This window comes from Eretmochelys imbricata, chromosome 14, assembly GCF_965152235.1.
Source record: "Eretmochelys imbricata isolate rEreImb1 chromosome 14, rEreImb1.hap1, whole genome shotgun sequence".
NCBI classification, from domain to species: Eukaryota; Metazoa; Chordata; order Testudines; family Cheloniidae; genus Eretmochelys; species Eretmochelys imbricata.
The window spans coordinates 55,313,142-55,332,295 of record NC_135585.1 but is presented as its reverse complement, the minus strand read 5'-3'; the positions used below and the strand labels follow the sequence as shown (position 1 = coordinate 55,332,295).

Genomic DNA, 19,154 nt, shown 5'->3' with positions numbered 1-19,154 from the left:
CCGTCCTAATCCCCCCAACCACCGCCAGCTCCCCACACTAGCCCAACCCGCCCCCCAACCCTGACACCCCCTGACCCATGGAGCCTCCCAGCCCCCCACCTCCCCGTCCTAATCCCCCCAACCACCGCCAGCTCCCCACACTAGCCCAACCCGCCCCCCAGCCCTGACACCCCCTGACCCATGGAGCCTCCCAGCCCCCCACCTCCTCGTCCTAGCCCCCCCGCCCCAACCACGCCCCTCCCGTACCCCACAGCCACTCTGTCATCACCCCCGCCCCACAGCACCCAGCCCTGACACCCCCCTGCCCCATAGACGCTCCCAGCCCCCCACCTGGCTGGCCTAACACCCCCTCCCTCCCCAGCCCCTCCTGCCCCCCCCCCCAAAATGAACCTGACGGTACCACTTCCCCCCATCCCCACCTCTCAGTTGCATCCCCCCCCCATCTGCCCCCCTCTGAGCTGCCTGGGGTCCATCCTGTGGTGGGCGGTGGTGGGGCTGGGTACCTAGGGCCATTGGCTGGGGGGGTTGCTTGGATCGCCCCTCCCCCAATGAAAGCTCCCTCGGCCCCGCCCCAGGGAGGCGGGTCTGGGCTCTGGGATTGCATCAGCCCCATGGGTGTCAGAGCCCAGCAACCGGGGCAGGTGGGAGCCGGCGCCCCCTAGAGGGGACAGGCCCCGGTGCCCCATTCCCCACCCCCCTGAGCCAGCCGGTCCCTGCTCTGGGGCCCGATGGGAGCCGGCGCCCCCTGCAGGGCAAGGGCCCCTTGTCTTATCAACTCTGTCTCTCCGTCCCCAGGCCTGTCGTCGGGGTGCCCAGCCCGCGCCATGCCCACCCTGTATCTCTCCCCGCACCCGGACAATTTCCAGAACCACCGGGTGCTGATCGCAGCCCGCTATGCCCCGGCGCTGCCCGAGGTGGTGGAGCTGCCGGAGCAGGGGCTCCCCCCGCAGCCCCCTGCCCCCTGCCCCCTGCCCAAGCTGCCGGCTTTGGAGAGCCGGCTGGGGGTCTGGGTCTCGGGCCCGGCCGCGGTGGCTCATCTCCTGTCCCCGGAGCGGCTGAGGGGGCAGGGGCCAGCAGGGGGCGCTCTGGTGCAGCAGTGGGTGAGCTACGCCGAAGGGGAGATTGCCCCTGCCGCATGCACAGCCGCCTTCTCCGCCCTGGGTTTGGCGGAGCAGAGCAAGCAGGTGAGACCGCCCGGACTCCTGGGTTCCCAGGGCGGGGAGTGGGGTCTAGTGGTTAGGGCAGGGGTAGGAACCAGGACTCCTGGGTTCTCAGGGAGGGGAGTGGGGTCTAGTGGTTAGGGCAGGGGTAGGAACCAGGACTCCTGGGTTCTCAGGGAGGGGAGTGGGGTCTAGTGGTTAGGGTAGGGGTAGGAACCAGGACTCTTGGGTTCCTAGGGAGGGGAGTGGGGTCTAGTTGTTCGAGTGGAGGGGCAGGGGTAGGAGCCAGAACTCCTGGGTTCTCTTCCCACTCCTAGAAGAGGAGTGGGGGGAAGGGGAGAGGGTTAGAGTGGGGGTGGGCCCTAGGACTCCTGGGTTCCCAGGGCGGGGAGTGGGGTCTAGTGGTTAGAACAGCAGGTTGTGGAGTGGGGTAGGAGCCTGGACTCCTGGGTCCCGTGTGTGTTGCATTACCCTGGCGGGTCTCTCTCTGCCTTCCCAGGTGGTGGAGCGGGCGGTGGCCGAGCTGCGCCGGGCGCTGGCCGTGCTGGACGGGCACCTGAAACTGCGCACGTACCTGGTGGATGAGGCTGTGACGCTGGCAGACGTGACTGTGGCCTGTGCCTTGCTGCTGCCTTACAAATATGTGGGTGCCCCAGCTCCCCTCTGGCCCCGCCCCCCACGACCCACTCTCCCACCTGCTGGGTAGGGGGTGGGTGCGTCAGGGGAAGGGTGGGAAATGGGGTGGGGGGGACTGAGAAGGCAAGATACCCCCACCCTCTCCCCCACACACTGGGGAGCAGGGATTGGGTGGGGCGGCCATTAGGACATCTTGGGGGTGGGGGGGGACTGGAAGGTCAGTTTTGGTTGGGAACCCGTATTGTTTCCACCCCGCCACCCACGGACCTTTATGGCCAATAATAGTGTTTCCCTTCTTCAATTTCAATAGTGGTGTCTTTTTCCCCCCTCAATTCCAGTGATGGTATTGCCTGATATTCCCTTTCCCCCTCAAATTCTGGTAATGGTATCTCTCTCTCCCCCCCCATTCCAGTAATGGTATTGCCTGATGTGGTCTGCCTCCTCCAATTCCAATAATGGTATTTCCTGATATTGTCACCCTCCCCACTCCAATAATGGTATCTTCCCCCTCCCCCATTCTGATAAGGATTTCTTCTCATTCCTCCACCCTGGAGTAACATTGGTATCTCCTAATTTCCCTCCCCACCCCTGTTTCAATAGTGGTATCTCCCTTGCCCCCCCATACTGATAATGAACCCCCCCAATCTTTCATGGTCTTTTCCCAGGTGCTGGACCCCCCCAGCCGGGCTCCTTACCCCAACGTCCTGCGCTGGTTCCTGACTTGCGTCAACCAGCCCCAGTTTCAGGCCGTGCTGGGGCCAGTGAAGCTGTGTGAGCAGGTGCGTGGGGGTGACACCCCCAGACCGAAGACCCAGGGTAAGTGACCCCCCAACACCTGCCCAGAGCACCCCCTTCCAAGCCTCCTCCTCCTGGAATGCCCCTGCTGTGTTGGCTTCACAGTAGCCTGCGGAACTCCCTGCTACTGTATATTACAGAGGGGATACTGGGCTGGATTGACCCAGGGCTCAGATTCATGGTGGCGGGGGTGGGATGCAGGCCTGGATGGGCCTATGGGTCTGATTGGGGGGCAGGACTGGGGTGGGGGTACCAGCCTGGAAGAACCCATTAATCTGATCTGGGGGCTGGGCCCACTGGTGTGATCTGGGTGGCCAGGGATAGGGGAGAATGGGGGGGGATACCTGGCTGGCTTGACCCACGGGTCAGATTCATGGTGGCAGGCATAGAATACTGTGCTGTGTGGGCTCATGGGTCCAATCCGGCCTGATTTCCCCCCCACCAGAGCATGTGGGGCCTGCAGAGAAGGGACCAGCAGTGGGGTCAGTCCCTGGCCCTGGGGAGGCCCTGGTCAAGAGCGCCTCTCAGCTGAAGAAAGAGGCGAAGAAGAAAGAGAAGCTGGAGAAATTCCAGCAGAAGAAGGAGAAAAGCCAACAGCAGCAGGGGGAGGTGAGAGAAACGCGGCCAGCTCTGGGGAACGCTGCCTGGGGATGGCCCGCCCGGTACTGAGATGCAGCCAGCTCTGGGGCGGGGCGGCTGGGGAACAGCCGCGTGGAACACCGCACGAGAGTTTGGGAGGGCGCAGGGGACTGTGTAGCCGTTTTGAAATCACAGGCTAGGTTTTAGCGAGGACACAGTCGAGTCAGCCGAGCTGGGGCCTGGCCAGGACGCCGGGGTTCCCACCCCAACTCTTTGGGGGAGAAGTCGAAGGGTGATGAGCATGCTGGTGCCCCCTGCTGCCCCCCACCTCGTTCCCTGCAGCACAGCGCCCCCGGTGGCGAAGGGCAGTGTGACGCATCCTTTCTCTTTTCTTTTCTCCTTTTCCCACAATCCTTCCGGCGGGAACCAGAAAAAGGTAAAAGCCGAGAAGAAGGAGAAGAAAGACCCCGGGGTTCTGACCTACGACGCCCCCACACGCCCGGGGGAGAAAAAAGGTACTGGGGGGTGGGGGGAAGGCATTCTGGCTGTGAGTCAGGGGGGAGAAGGGGGCTGCTCAGCACCAGGGCCCCCCACCCGAACCAAGGCCCCCCACGGCAAAGGGGAGGTTGGTGCCGGTCTCAGCCAGTGGGGTTGGGGGATGCTGCCAGCAGTGGGTTGTTGGATGGATGGTTGGGTTGTTGGGGGGATGGATTGTGAGGGGTTGGTTGGTTCGGGGGGTGGGTTGTTGGGGGGGGGGGGTTGGTTCGGGGGTGGATGGATGGTTGGGGGGTGGATCGGGGGGTTGGTTGGTTTGGGGATGGGTTGTTAGATGGATGATTGGGTTGTTGGGAGGGATGGGTTTGGGGTTGGTTGGTTATTGGGGGGATGGTTGGGGGGTTGGTTGGTTGGGGCGTGGGTGGGTGGGTTATTGGATGGATGGTTGGGTTGTTGGGGGAATGGGTTTGGGGTTGGTTGGTTGTTGGGGGGTTGGTTGGTTTGGGCCTGGGTGGGTTGTTGGAAGGATTGTTGGGGATGGATTGTGAGGGGTTGGTTGGTTCGGGGGTGGCAGGGTTGTTGGGGGGGTGGGTTGTTATTGGATGTATGATTGGGTTGTTGGGGGGATGGGTTTGGGGTTGGTTGGTTACTGGGGGGGATGGTTGCGTTGTTGGGGGTTTGGTTGGTTGGTTGGTTGGGGGGTGGGTGGGTTATTGGATGGATGGTTGTTGGGGGGGATGGGTTGGTTCGGGTGGTGGATGGATGGATCGGGGGGTTAGTTGGTTTAGGGGGGTGGGTTGATGTTGGATGTATGATTGGGTTATTGGGGGGATGGGTTTGGGGTTGGTTGGTTATTGAGGGGATGTTTGGGTTGTTGGGGGTTGGTTTGGTTGGTTGGGGGGTGGGTGGGTTGTTGGAAGGATTGTTGAGGATGGATTGTGAGGGGTTGGTTGGTTCGGGGGTGGCAGGGTTGTTGGGGGGGTGGGTTGTTATTGGATGTATGATTGGGTTGTTGGGGGGATGGGGTTGGGGTTGGTTGGTTACTGGGGGGGATGGTTGCGTTGTTGGGGGTTGGTTTGGTTGGTTGGGGGGTGGGTGGGTTATTGGATGAATGGTTGTTGGGGGGATGGGTTGGTTCGGGTGGTGGATGGATGGATCGGGGGGTTAGTTGGTTTAGGGGGGTGGGTTGTTGGATGTATGATTGGGTTATTGGGGGGGATGGGTTTGGGGTTGGTTGGTTATTGGGGGGGATGGTTGGGTTGTTGGGGGTTTGGTTGGTTGGGGGGTGGGTGGGTTATTGGATGGATGGTTATTGGGGGGATGGGTTGGGGGGATGGTTAGTTCGGGAGTGGACAAACACAAACGACCGACTGACAGATCTGCTTTAGAAATCTGGGGAAGACTCCTGCCGAACTTTTCGGGCCCTGGAGCCGGCTTGGCTGACGACGAAGGCGGGCCGATGCCTGGCTGGTTAACGGGGACAGACGTGTGCCGTTCGTCCCCAATCGCTGCTCTGCCATGGGCCCCTCCCTCCCAGTGCGGGGTGGGGGGGGTCAGGACACTGGGGGGTCCCTGCTCAGGGCGCTCTCTCCTTCCCCTGCAGACGTGACCGGCCCCATGCCCGACGCCTACAGCCCGCAGTATGTGGAGGCGGCCTGGTACCCGTGGTGGGAAAGCCAGGGCTTCTTCAAACCCGAGTACGGGGTGAGTGGGCCCAGGCGGGGGGCCTGAGCCTGGAATCATGTGGCCCCCAGATAACAGGAATCGCCCCCGTGGGTGGGAGCAGTAGGGGGAATAAGACACATGGTGGGATGGTTCTGGGTGGGCCAGCAGGGGGAGCGCTTTCATGCACACCAAGGGCAGGGCTGGTCCCCTCCAGCAGGGGGCGCTGACGCACCCACACCCATGTGTGGGGTTATTTCGGGTGCCGCCGAACCGGGACCAGCCTTGGCCTCCCGAGACTCAGCCCCGGGGGCTCCAGCCACCAGCCTCATGTGCTCGCAGAGACTCGCCCTTCGGGGGCGGTGTGGGGGTCCTGACACACGGTCTGGGCTCTCCTGACTCGCCCCCTGCTTCCCCCACCCGCCAGCGGCAGTGCGTCTCCGAGCGGAACCCCAAAGGGCTCTTCATGATGTGCATCCCGCCCCCCAACGTCACCGGCTCGCTGCACCTGGGCCACGCGCTCACCAACGCCATCCAGGACGCCCTGACCCGCTGGTGAGACGCCCCCCAGCTCTGCCCGTGCCCCTCACGCCCACCCCCAGCCCCCAAACCCCCCCACATCTCTGTCGGTGCCCCTCACTCCCGTCCCGCAGCCCCCAAACCCGCCCCCCCATCTCTGCCGGTGCCCCTCACTCCCGTCCCGCAGCCCCCAAACCCCACCCCCACCCCATCTCTGCAGGTGCCCCTCACTCCCGTCCCGCAGGCCCCAACCCCCCACCCCATCTCTGCAGGTGCCCCTCACTCCCGTCCCGCAGGCCCCAACCCCCGCCCCCCAATCTCTGCCGGTGCCCCTCACTCCCGACCCGCAGGCCCCAACCCCCCCCCCCAATCTCTGCCGGTGCCCCTCACTCCCGTCCCGCAGGCCCCAACCCCCCCCCCAATCTCTGCCGGTGCCCCTCACTCCCGTCCCGCAGGCCCCAACCCCCCCCCCAATCTCTGCCGGTGCCCCTCACTCCCGACCCGCAGGCCCCAACCCCCCCCCATCTCTGCCGGTGCCCCTCACTCCCGTCCCGCAGCCCCCAACCCCCCACCCCCATCTCTGCAGGTGCCCCTCACTCCCGACCCGCAGGCCCCAACCCCCCACCCCCATCTCTGCCGGTGCCCCTCACTCCCGACCCGCAGCCCCCAACCCCGCCCCCCCCATCTCTGCCGGTGCCCCTCACTCTCGTCCCTTAGCCCCCAAACCCCTCCCATCTCTGCCGGTGCCCCTCACTCCCGACCCGCAGGCCCCAACCCCCCACCCCCATCTCTGCCGGTGCCCCTCACTCCCGTCCCGCAGCCCCCAACCCCGCCCCCCCCATCTCTGCCGGTGCCCCTCACTCCCGTCCCGCAGCCCCCAGCCCCCAACCCCCCACCCCATCTCTGCCGGTGCCCCTCACTCCCGACCTGCAGCCCCCCCCATCCCTGCCGGTGCCCCTCACCCCGGCTGTGGGTCCCGCAGGCACCGGATGCGCGGCGAGACGACGCTGTGGAACCCGGGCTGCGACCACGCCGGCATCGCCACGCAGGTGGTGGTGGAGAAGAAGCTGTGGCGGGAGCGGGGGCAGACGCGGCACGACCTGGGCCGGGAGGCGTTCGTCCGCGAGGTCTGGAAATGGAAGAACGAGTGAGTGCTGGGATCGGGGCGTCCCCCCCCCAACAGCACAGCCCCCCCCCCTGTCGCTGCCTGGGGGCCAGCCCGGGCTGCCAGGGGAGAGCCCCCCGCAGTACAGCGCCCCCTAGCGCCGCCCTGACTCTCCTCCGTCTCCCCACAGGAAGGGCGACAGGATCTACCATCAGCTCAAGAAGCTCGGATCGTCCATGGACTGGGATAGAGCCTGCTTCACGATGGACCCGGTACGTCAGCCTGGGGCCGGGGGCCTTCGACACCAGGGGGCGCCGGCTCCCCTCCGGCCCCAGGGACTGGCTGGCTCAGGGGGGCCGGGAATGGGGTGCCGGGCATGGCCCCTCTAGGGGGAACCGGCTCCCCTCCAGCCCCAGGGACTGGCTGGCTCAGGGGGGCTGGGAATGGGGTGCCGGGCCTGGCCCCTCTAGGGGGAACTGGCTCCCCTCCAGCCCCAGGGACTGGCTGGCTCAGGGGGGCTGGGAATGGGGAATGGGGCCTGGCCCCTCTAGGGGGAAACTGGCTCCCTGCCAGGCCCAGGGACTGGCTGGCTCAGGGGGGCCAGGAATGGGGTGCCGGGCCTGGCCGCTCTAGGGGGAACCGGCTCCCCTCCAGCCCCAGGGACTGGCTGGTTCAGGGGGGCTGGGAATGGGGCGCCGGGCCTGGCCCCTCTAGGGGGAACCGGCTCCCCTCCAGCCCCAGGGACTGGCTGGCTCAGGGAGGCTGGGAATGGGGAATGGGGCCTGGCCCCTCTAGGGGGAAACTGGCTCCCTGCCGGGCCCAGGGACTGGCTGGTTCAGGGGGGCTGGGAATGGGGTGCCGGGCCTGGCCCCTCTAGGGGGAACCGGCTCCCCTCCAGCCCCAGGGACTGGCTGGCTCAGGGGGGCTGGGAATGGGGCAAGGGGCCTTCCCCTCTAGGGTGCGCCGGCTCCCCTCTGGCCCCAGGGCAGGGACTGGTTGGCTCAGGGGGGTGGGGAATGGGACATGGAGCCCTTCCCTTCTAGGGGGTGCTGGCTCCCATCCGGCCCCAGGGCGGGGACTGGGACCCAGGAGATGTGTCCTATAGGGGGCGCTGGCTCCCCTCTGGCCCCGGAGTGAGTTCATGCAGCTCCTATCACTTCCCCCCGGCCTTTCCCCAGTTCTGCCCTATGCAGTGGCGTGCCCCCCACCCCCAGTGCGGGGAACATCCCATGATCCCCATCCCCGGGGGGGGTCAGAGGTCACACTGGGTCAGCGTGGGTCAGAGCCAGCCCCGTGGGAACTTGCTCTGCGCATAGGAGAATCTCCCTCTGCGGGTAGCAGTGCGGGGCACGGGACACGGGGATGTGTGGTCCGACGTTTCTCCGGCCGGGGGCAGGGATCTCACCTCTCCTCTTGCTCCTCCGCAGAAATTGTCCTGTGCTGTCCAGGAAGCCTTCGTCCGGCTGCACGAGGAGGGGGTGATCTACCGCAGCAAACGCCTGGTCAACTGGTCCTGCACCCTGCACTCTGCCATCTCCGACATCGAGGTGCGGGGGGAGCTGGGCCTGGGGCTCTGAGCTGGGGTGGGGTCCAACTAGAGGGGCTTGCGGGAAGGTCGGTGACGTCTCGGCTTTGCCCCCCACAGGTGGATAAGAAGGAGCTGACCGGTCGGACCCTCCTGCCCGTCCCTGGGTACAAGGACAAGGTGGAATTTGGGGTGCTGGTGTCATTCGCCTACAAGCTCGAGGACTCAGGTAGGGCCAGGGAAGGGGACGGGGGCAGGGAACAGGACACGGGGCCTTTCCCCTCTGTGGGGCGCCCTCCGATCAGGCCCCAGGGCGAGGACTGGCTGGCTCAGGGGGGCAGGGAATGGGGCATGGGGCCTGTCCCCTGAAGGGATACTGGCTCTGATCCGGGGGGGGGAGGGGGGCTGGCTCGGGGGGGCTCTCACAGTGTGACTCTCTCCCCACAGATGAGGAGGTTGTCGTGGCGACGACCCGGGTGGAGACCATGCTGGGGGACACGGCGGTGGCCGTGCATCGGCAGGACCCCCGCTACCAGGTACCTGCCCTGGGTGGGCAACGTGTGAGCTTGGGGAGGGAGGGGGTTGCTGGGTGACCCCTGGGGCAGTCTGGTTTTGGGGTCCCCCTTGTGACCCCCCTCTTCTCCTCCCCGTTCCAGCATCTCCACGGGAAGCGCGTCCTGCACCCCTTCACCGGGCGGCGCATGCCCATCGTCTGCGACGACTTCGTGGACATGGGCTTCGGGACAGGTACGTAGGGGCGGGGCCTGGAGGAGAGGTGGGAATGTGGGAGGGGCTAGGGGCGGGGCCTAATGGGGGGGCCTGACAGAGAGGAGCCAGTGGGCCCAGGGCCTAGTGAATGGGGGCGGGGCCTAGGGAGGTGTGATGTGAAACACAGAAGGGGCCCCGCCAAGGGAAGTGAAGGGGGGGCGGGGCCTAGATTCTGACAGGGGCTGTGGGGTGTGGAGTGAATATGGGGCTGGGGGCAGGTCCCAGGGTTGTGGGAGGGGCCTCAGGGAGGTCAGTGCCTGGGGATTGGAGTGAGGCTGGGGGTGAAAAGGGAGGGGCCCCTGGGCAGCAGCTAATCGCCAGGCATGTCTGACGCCTGCCCCCCCTTTTCCCCCCAGGCGCGGTGAAGATCACCCCGGCCCACGACCACAACGACTACGAGGTGGGGCAGCGACATGGCCTGGACTGCATCACCATCATCGACGACAGCGGCTCCCTCATCAATGTGCCCCCCCCCTTCCTGGTATGGGGGGGACCAGGGGGCTTGTGGGGGTGTGGATACTGAGTGGGATGGGCCCAGGGGTCAGACTGGTGGTGTCAGCAGCGGGTCATCAAACTTGGGCCGGTGGGGCCGGGATTCCTAGGTCTGATCTAGGGCAGGAAATACCAGACTGGACGGGCCCCAGGGGTCTGATCCGTGGTGGCAGGGGTGGGGTACCCGGCTGGACGGGCCCCAGGGGTCTGATCCGTGGTGGCAGGGGTGGGGTACCCGGCTGGACGGGCCCCAGGGGTCTGATCCGTGGTGGCAGGGGTGGGGTACCCGGCTGGACGGGCCCCAGGGGTCTGATCCGTGGTGGCAGGGGTGGGGTACCCGGCTGGACGGGCCCCAGGGGTCTGATCCGTGGTGGCAGGGGTGGGGTACCTGGCTGGACGGGCCCCAGGGGTCTGATCTGTGGTGGCAGGGGTGGGATACCTGGCTGGACAGGCCCCAGGGGTCTGATCCGTGGTGGCAGCAGTGGGATACCTGGCTGGACGGGCCCCAGGGGTCTGACCCTCCTTGCTCCCCCCAATGCAGGGTATGAAGCGGTTCGAGGCCCGGGGGGCTGTGCTGGAGGCCCTGAAGCAGAAGGGGCTGTTCAAGGAAGTCAAGGACAACCCCATGGTGGTGCCGGTGTGCAGGTGAGGGGGGACTCTCTGATGGGGTGGAGGGATATCCTCATAGGAGGGCGGGAGTTAGAGTGGCACTTGCTGAGGGAGGTGGAGGGGTATCTGTGAAGGGGGGGTGATTTGCCAGTGGGAGGGAAAGATGTGTGAAGTAGTGGGGGACTATTTTGAGGGGTGGAGGGATACGCGTGGGGTGGGCTGATGGCATAGGGGGACGTGTTTGACTGCAGAGGGGGATGGGGTGTGGCGGGATACACGGAGGCGGGATGCAAGGGGAGGGTCTCTTGGGGCGGAGGGATATCTGCATCAGGAAGGATGTGGGGGGATGAGTATCTCAGGGCTGCTCTCGGCGGCGGAGGGATACGTTTGCAGAAGGGGGGTACGCCGAGGAGGGATATCTGGGAGGGGGAACTCTTTGTGAGGGGGTGGAGGGATATCGGCCTGTGGGCGGGCAGGGACTCTGAGGGGGTGGAGGGATATCAGTATGTGGGCAGGAAGGGGGGATTCTGGGAGGCGCGGAGGAATATTGGCATGGGGGGGGTGGAGGGATATCGGCCCGTGGGCCGGCAGGGGAACTCTTTGTGAGGGGGCGGAGGGATATCGGTGAGGGAGACTCGGAGGGGGGTCGTGGAGGGATATTGGGGCGGGGGTCACTTTTACAGGTGAAGGGTATCGGTGCGCCGTTAGGCCCCCGAGGGCGGGGGGCTCCTGCGGCATAGGGGGGGCACCGGAAGGCTGCCCCGCGAGGGGAGCGATGGGGCTGGCGGAAGGACACGGGGACTATTTGTCGCCCCCCCCAGCCGCTCGAAGGACGTGGTGGAGCCGCTGCTGAAGCCGCAGTGGTACGTGCGCTGCGAGGGGCTGGCCCGGGGGGCGGCCGACGCCGTGCGCCGCGGGGACCTGCGCATCCTGCCCCCCTTCCACTGCAAGACCTGGTTCCAGTGGATGGACAACATCAGGTGAGGCCCTGGGGGCGCTCCCTCCGCTGCAGCGGCGATAGCCGGGCCTTTATCCACCTCGAGAGCCGGGTCGAGTGGGTGGACGTCAGATGAACGCCCAGGACGAGGACACCCCCTCCCCCGCCCCCCCCCCCCCACCCGGCTTTTAGCTGCTTTCAGCCTGCTGAGCTCTGGGGAGCGCTCCCTCCTCTGCAGCCGCAGTAGTAGGGCTTTTATCCACCTATTTAGTACACCTCTCCGTGTTGGTGCAGCTGGAACCTGCGCCCCCCCGCCCCCCCCCCCCCCCCCCCCGGCAGGCCCTGCCTCCCTGGCTGTGGTGCGGCAGCGGTAGTAGATCTGTTATCCGCCCTGCCCTGCCACGAAGAGGCAGTAATATCCCAGGTGACGTCTGAGGCGCTTTCTCCCCCAGGGACTGGTGCATCTCCCGGCAACTGTGGTGGGGCCACCGCATCCCGGCCTACTTCGTCACTGTCGACGACCCCTCGGTGCCCCCCGGAGAGGTGAGGGGGGCAGAAACCCCAGGAAATAGCTGCGCGGGGCGGGGGGCGCGAATCTCTGTCAGTGCCCACCCCAAAGCCATGGATGTGGGGCAGTATTGCGGGGCAGCAGGAGGGAACAAACTGACACAAGGGAATTCTGTTTTCATTCACGTTACCCTGTGGAACTCACTGCAACAGGATTTTGTAACAGGGGAAACCGGGCTGGATAGAGCCTTGGGTCTGAGCCGGGAGGGGCAGGACGCCAGGGTAGATGGACCAGGGGTCTGAGCCGGGGAGGAGGGCGGGCGCCGGGGTCGACGGGCCTGTGTGTCTGACGTTTGGTAACCCCCCCCACCCAGGACACGGATGGCAGATACTGGGTGAGCGGGCGGAGCGAAGAGGAGGCCAAGGACAAAGCGGCCAAGGCCTTTGGGGTGACCCCGGACAAGATCTCACTGCGGCAAGGTATGGCCAGAGGGGTCCTGGGGCTGCGGGTCGGGAGTGAGGGGCACCTGCTTTTAGAACAGCGCCCCCTGCTGGTTGCCGCGCGTGCACCGTCGGCTCCTGTACTGACGTCTGTCCGTCTATCTCTCCCTGTCACTCGTTCCCAGATGACGACGTCCTGGACACTTGGTTCTCCTCCGGCCTCTTCCCGTTCTCCATCTTCGGCTGGCCCAACTCTGTGAGTCTGAGACGCGGGGACAGGACCCAGGCATCCGGGATTGCAGCGCAGGGCTCTCACCCCTCGGGGGGGCTGGGGGGTGGGAAATGGGACCCAGGCGTCCGGCTCTGTCCCGTCACCATCTGTCTGTCCTGTCAGAGCGAAGACCTGCAGGTTTTCTACCCGGGGACCCTGCTGGAGACGGGCCATGACATCCTCTTCTTCTGGGTGGCGCGCATGGTCATGCTGGGGCTCAAGCTGACGGGCAAGCTGCCCTTCCGCGAGGTGAGAGTGGGGCATGGTGCCTCCCCCCCGCCCCCTGCCAGCACTGTGCCCCCCCAGTCCCGCCCTGGGGCCTCGGGGCAACCCTGACCGCGCCCGGCTGTGTTTCAGGTTTACCTTCACGCTGTCGTCCGCGACGCCCACGGAAGGAAAATGAGCAAGTCATTAGGCAATGTCATCGACCCACTGGATGTGATCAGCGGGATCACGCTGGAGGTAACCACTGACGGGGGACATCTGGCCCCCAACCCATCCTCCCAGATGTTACTGAACCCCTGCCCCTGCCATGTAGCCCGACAGCCGACTGGATCGGCAGGGGACTCCCCGCCTGTGCCTAAGGCGGGGTTAGCCGGGAGGCGTCCATCAGTAGGTTTCAGAGTTAACGACCTGTGGCAATTCCTGGGGTGGCACGTGGCTCTCTGGGCGATGGGCTCAGGCTCTTGGCAGCTGGGCCCATCTCCCCGGTTGGTGCCATCCCGAGCCGTGTCCATTCTCCCCCTGCAGGGTTTGCACGCGCAGCTCCTGGAGAGCAACCTGGAGCCAGCCGAGGTGGAGCGAGCCAGGCAGGGCCAGGTGAGGAGCTTGTGGGGGAAGTGGCGACCCGTGGGGCTGAAGGTGGGGGGCAGGGAGGGGGGATAACGGGGTTGGCTGGGAGTTGATCCCTCTCTTCCCTCCCCGCCTCCCCCAGAAAAGTGATTACCCCGCCGGGATCCCGGAGTGCGGCACGGACGCCCTGCGCTTCGCCCTCTGCGCATACACCTCCCAGGGTGAGTTCCCGGCTTCCCCCGCGAGCCCTGCCACGGGGCCGGGGAGGGACCCCTTGGCTGGGCCGACCCCACTGCTCCCAGCCCCCGCAGCTCCCCGGCCCCTCAGCTGGTCTGGGCTGGGTTTGCCCCCAGCCAGCCCCTTCTGCGCCGCTCCGGGACCCTTTGGCACCCCTAGGGGAGCTGTGCAACGTACACGGGGAAACCGAGGCACGCCCAGTTTCCCATAAAAACATGACAGAAAATTCCCTCTTGGTCTCTGGCTCCGTCTCCCTGTCTGTGGGCACCGGTATCTCCACAGCGCCACCCTGCCACCTGCCCCCTTCGTTCTCTGGCTCGGGGCCGGGCTCTGCCCCATGCTGACGGCTGGAGGCTGGCCAGCGAGGTTCCCATTGCCGTAGGTCGGTTTCAGCTCACCCTTTTAGCACCCTATTTGCACCACCCCAGAGATGTACACTCTGCCCTGCCCTGCTTTCTTAACTTTTCCCATGCTGAGCCCTAGGGAAACTGAGGCACAGATCAGCCTCATGAAAACACGACCCAAATTCCCACTTTGTCCCCGTCTCCCCCCCCACCCCGTTTGCCTCGCCCGCCAGGCCGCGACATCAACCTGGACGTGAACCGCATCCTGGGCTACCGGCACTTCTGTAACAAGCTCTGGAACGCCACCAAATTCGCCGTCCGCGCCCTGGGGCCCGGGTTCCAGCCCCCGCCGGGACCTGAGGTGAGAGGGGCCCTGTGCCCCCCTGCCGAGCCCCCCACTCCCTGCTGCCCTGGGGCAATGGGGCCAGCCCTGACTGCTGGGGAGAGCCCCCCGCTGCCCCCCCGGCGCCGTCCTCCCTGCTCACGGGTGTCTCTCCTCCCCGGCTCTAGCCCGGCGGCGCCGAGAGCCTGATCGACCGCTGGATCCTGAGCCGGCTCAGCCTGGCCGTGGAGCTGAGCGACGCCGGGTTCCGGCCTACGACTTCCCGGCCGTCACCACGGCCGTCTACAACTTCTGGCTCTATGAGCTCTGCGACGTCTACCTGGTAAGGGGGGGCCTTCGGGGGGGCTGGTCCCGGGCGCAGGGCTGGCGGGGGAGTGGGGCGGGGGAGATGGGACACGGGGCTTCCCCCCCCAGGGATACCAGCTTGTGGCTGGCTGAGGGGGGCGGGGGAGATGGGACACGGGGTTCCCCCCCCAGCTATGCCGGCTGGTGGCTGGCTGAGGGGGGCGGGGGAGATGGGACACGGGGCTTCCCCCCACAGGGATGCCAGCTTGTGGCTGGCTGAGGGGGGCGGGGGAGATGGGACACAGGGTTCCCCCCCAGCTATGCCGGCTGGTGGCTGGCTGGGGGGGGCGGGGGAGATGGGACGCAGGGCTTCCCCCCACAGGGATGCCGGCTTTGTGGCTGGCGGGGGGAGATGGGGCACGGGGCTTCCCCCTCCCAGGGAGGCCGGCTCCCCGCCCCAGGACAGGGAACAGGGTGGCTCTGGGAGATGGGGCCTGTCCCCGCCCGGGGGGCACCGGCGCTGACCTGCCCCCTCCCCCCAGGAGTGCCTGAAGCCCGTGTTCGCCGAGGGGGGGGGCGTCTGCGGTGACGGCCGCCCGCAGCACCCTCTACACCTGCCTGGACGCCGGCCTGCGGCTCCTCGCCCCCTTCATGCCCTTCGTCAGCGAGGAGCTTTTCAGCGCCTGCCCCCGCCGCGGCCCCCACGCCCCCCCCAGCATCTGCGTCAACCCCCTACCCCAGCACCGAGCAGGTAACCGGCGGGTCGGGAGTGAGGGGCACCCGCAGGGCTGTGGGGGGGGGGAGGAGCCCAGGGCTGCGGGTCGGGAGTGAGGGGGCACCGGCAGAGCATTGTGGAGGGGGGGACCCAGGGGCTGCGGGTCGGGAGTGAGGGGCACCCGCAGGGCTGCGGGGGGGGGAGGAGCCCAGGGGCTGCGGGTTGGGAGTGAGGGGCACCCGCAGGGCTGTGGGGGGGGAGGAGCCCAGGGGCTGTGGGTCGGGAGTGAGGGGCACCCACAGGGCTGGGGGGGGGAGGAGCCCAGGGGTTGCAGGTCGGGAGTGAGGGGCATCGGCAGGGCTGGGGGGGGGAGGAGCCCAGGGGCTGCGGGTCGGGAGAGTGAGGGGCACCCGCAGGGCTGTGGGGGGGGGGGGGGGAGGAGCCCAGGGGCTGCGGTGTCGGGAGTGAGGGGCACCCGCAGGGCTGTGGGGGGGGGGGAGGAGCCCAGGGGCTGCGGGTCGGGAGTGAGGGGCACCCGCAGGGCTGGGGGGAGGGGAGGAGCCCAGGGCTGCGGGTCGGGAGTGAGGGGCACCGGCAGAGCATTGTGGAGGGGGGGACCCAGGGGCTGCGGGTCGGGAGTGAGGGGCACCCGCAGGGCTGGGGGGGGGGGGAGGAGCCCAGGGGCTGCGGGTCGGGAGTGAGGGGCACCCGCAGGGCTGTGGGGGGGGAGGAGCCCAGGGGGCTGCGGGTCGGGAGTGAGGGGCACCCGCAGGGCTGTGGGGGGGGGAGGAGCCCAGGGGCTGCGGGTCGGGAGTGAGGGGGCACCCGCAGGGCTGTGGGGGGGGAGGAGCCCAGGGGCTGTGGTTCGGGAGTGAGGGGCACCGGCAGGGCTGGGGGGGGGGGGGGAAGGAGCCCAGGGGTTGCAGGTCGGGAGTGAGGGGCACCCGCAGGGCTGTCGGGGGGGGGGGAAGGAGCCCAGGGGTTGCAGGTCGGGAGTGAGGGGCACCGGCAGGGCTGGGGGGGGGGAGGAGCCCAGGGGTTGCAGGTCGGGAGTGAGGGGCACCGGCAGGGCTGGGGGGGGGAGGAGCCCAGGGGCTGCGGGTCGGGAGTGAGGGGCACCCGCAGGGCTGTGGGGGGGGAGGAGCCCAGGGGCTGTGGTTCGGGAGTGAGGGGCACCGGCAGGGCTGGGGGGGGGGGAAGGAGCCCAGGGGTTGCAGGTCGGGAGTGAGGGGCACCGCAGGGCTGTCGGGGGGGGGGGAGGAGCCCAGGGGTTGCAGGTCGGGAGTGAGGGGCACCCGCAGGGCTGTGGGGGGGGAGGAGCCCAGGGGCTGCGGGTCGGGAGTGAGGGGCACCCGCAGGGCTGTTGGGGGGGAGGAGCCCAGGGGCTGCGGGTCGGGATGTGAGGGGCACCCGCAGGGCTGTGGGGGGGGAGGAGCCCAGGGGCTGTGGTTCGGGAGTGAGGGGCACCGGCAGGGGCTGGGGGGGGGGGAGGAGCCGAGGGGTTGCAGGTCGGGAGTGAGGGGCACCCGCAGGGCTGTCGGGGGGGGGGGGAGGAGCCCAGGGGTTGCAGGTCGGGAGTGAGGGGCACCGGCAGGGCTGGGGGGGGGGGAGGAGCCCAGGGGTTGCAGGTCGGGAGTGAGGGGCACCCGCAGGGCTGTGGGGGGGGGGGGGGGAGCCCAGGGGCTGCGGGTCGGGAGTGAGGGGCACCCGCAGGGCTGTGGGGGGGGGAAGGAGCCCAGGGGCTGCGGGTCGGGAGTGAGGGGCACCCTTAACCCTTTCCTCTCCGCTGCAGTTCTGCTGGCGGGACCGGGGGCTGGAGGGCACGGTGGAGTCCTCGCTGGGCATCGTCCGCGCCGTGCGCTCCCTGCGGGCCGACTACAACCTCACCCGGACCAGAGCCGACTGTGGGTATCCGCCGGGGGGGGAGATTCCCCCTCCCAAAACCCATGACCCCCCCCCCCCAGCACTTCCTGACCTCTCTCCCGATGCCCCCCCCCTCCAGGTTTCCTGCAGTGCCCGGACTCGGGCGCGGGCCGATGCCGCCAGCCGCTGCTCCCCCTACATCCGCAGCCTCTCCTCCTCCGGCCGGGTGCGGGTGCTGGGCCGGGCGAGGCGCCCCCTGCTGGCTGCGCCGTGGCCATGGCCTCCGACAAGTGCACCGTCCACCTGCTGCTCAAGGTGAGGGGCTGGGGCGTGGGACCCAGGCATCCGGGCTGGCAGCACAGGGATCTCGCCCCTAAGGGGCTGGAGACTGGGATGGGGATTGGACCCAGGTGTCCGGGGAGGCCCTGCAGGGGGCTCTCCCTTAGACAACCAGAGCAGTGAATGGGACCCTGGTGTCCGGGTGGCCCTGCGGGGGACTCTCCCCTAGGCGGCTGGAGCCAGTGAGCGGGGACCCAGGCATCCAGGTGGTCTTGTAGGGGGCTCTCCCCCAGACGACCAGAGCAGTGAATGGGACCCTGGCATCCGGGTGGCCCTGTGCGGGACTCCCCAGAGGACCGGAGCCAGCGAGCGGGACCCTGGCATCCAGGTGGTCCTGTGGGGGACTCTCCCCTAGACGACCAGAGCAGTGAGCGGGACCCAGGCATCCGGGTGGCCCTGCAGGGGGCTGTCCCCTAGACAACCCAGAGCAGTGAGCGGGGGACCCAGGCGTCCGGGTGGACCTGCGGGGGGCTCTCCCCAGAGGGCCGGAGCCAGCGAGTGGGAACCCCGGCGTCCGGGCGGCTGACGGGCACGGCACCGTGCCCCCCCCAGGGTCTGATCGACGCGGAGAAGGAGATCTCCAAGCTGGCCGGGAAGCAGGGCGAGCTGCAGAAGCAGATCGAGCGGCTGCAGGAGAGGATGGAAACCCCCGATTACGGCACCAAGGTGCCCCCCAAGGTTCAGGAGGGCCGACGCTGCCAAGGTATCCGGCTGCCCCCCTGCTGGGGGACTCCCACCCCCATGCTTCAGGGCCAGGCCCCCCTGCTGGGGTCAGGAAGGGACGTTCCATCTCGGGGCGCTAGGAGGCGTTGTGAGCGGGGAGGGGGGCAAGGCTGGGAAGGGGGACACAGGGGTGCTGTGATGTGGGGGGCCAGGCAGGGGTTGCTGGGGGGGGTGCTGTGCTGCGGGGGGGTCCGGCCCCGCCCCACCCCACCCCTCACGCTCGGCCGCGTGTCCCCCGCAGCTGCAGCAGAGCCGGACCGAGCTGCAGAAGGTGATGGAGGCGGTGGAGACTTTCCAGAGGATGATCTGAGACGGATGGACCCCGCGGCTCCTCCCCACCTGCTGGGGGGGCTGCCCCACGGCTGGCTCAACCCCCCCCCCCTCCACTCTCCGATTTTTTTCCATCCCACCGCCCGCTGAATCTATTATTTTTGGAGATATTAAACTATTTTGCTGATTTAGAAAAGCTCGGGTCTTCCTTGGGGTGTTTGGGGGGCGGGGGCTGCGCCGGGCGGGACGCTGGGCACCCGGGGATGTGGGGCGGGCTGGCAGCCGGAGCTGAGTGCAGGACTTTCCCCAGGGGGGGCGCTCCCTCCGCCACTAACAGTAGGTGGGCCTTTATCCTCCCTTGATGTGGGGCACTGTGTCTGACTCCCCCGCCCCCCAGCGGCGGGGTATTTGGGCCCCAAAAGGGGCAGGGGCCCCATTGGGATGTCGGGGGGATAGGTGTCCAAGGGGGTTGTGTGAGAGAAGGATGTGGGGTTTAGGGGGAGCGAGGTGAGACCCCAGCCAGCCCCCCCCCCCCAAGCTGTGGGGCTGGGTCGTTGGTGCCCCCTGGAGGCCACTTTCCTTCGTCCCTGCCAGGCCGGGGGTGACTCAGCGCTGGGCCGGGGCCAGCACCCGCTTGGCTGTCGGCTGAGTCGCAGTGCAGGTGGGGGGAGGGCATGGGACCCCAGGCGTCCGGGATGGTAATGCAGGACTTTCACCCCTAGCAGGGCAGGGAGTGGGACCA

At 67.8% G+C, this 19,154-nt stretch overlaps 1 protein-coding gene across 1 annotated transcript; it reads left to right on the top strand.

Moving 5' to 3' along the window:
• The first annotated feature begins 539 nt into the window (after window positions 1-539).
• Window positions 540-18,594, top strand: VARS1 (valyl-tRNA synthetase 1). Its single transcript, XM_077833772.1, is given in 36 exon segments — window positions 540-1,184; window positions 1,660-1,803; window positions 2,462-2,612; window positions 3,037-3,200; window positions 3,601-3,685; window positions 5,269-5,369; window positions 5,755-5,882; window positions 6,829-6,993; window positions 7,142-7,223; window positions 8,379-8,498; window positions 8,597-8,705; window positions 8,924-9,012; window positions 9,133-9,223; window positions 9,601-9,725; window positions 10,278-10,381; window positions 11,167-11,325; window positions 11,735-11,825; window positions 12,164-12,269; window positions 12,416-12,486; window positions 12,625-12,750; window positions 12,859-12,963; window positions 13,252-13,320; window positions 13,436-13,514; window positions 14,108-14,235; window positions 14,385-14,466; window positions 14,469-14,539; window positions 15,045-15,071; window positions 15,073-15,228; window positions 15,230-15,253; window positions 17,010-17,121; window positions 17,220-17,248; window positions 17,250-17,313; window positions 17,316-17,395; window positions 17,972-18,106; window positions 18,108-18,122; window positions 18,384-18,594. Coding segments are annotated over 36 exon segments (3,912 nt in total). The 5' UTR covers window positions 540-728; the 3' UTR covers window positions 18,453-18,594.
• Window positions 18,595-19,154: the final 560 nt, after the last annotated feature.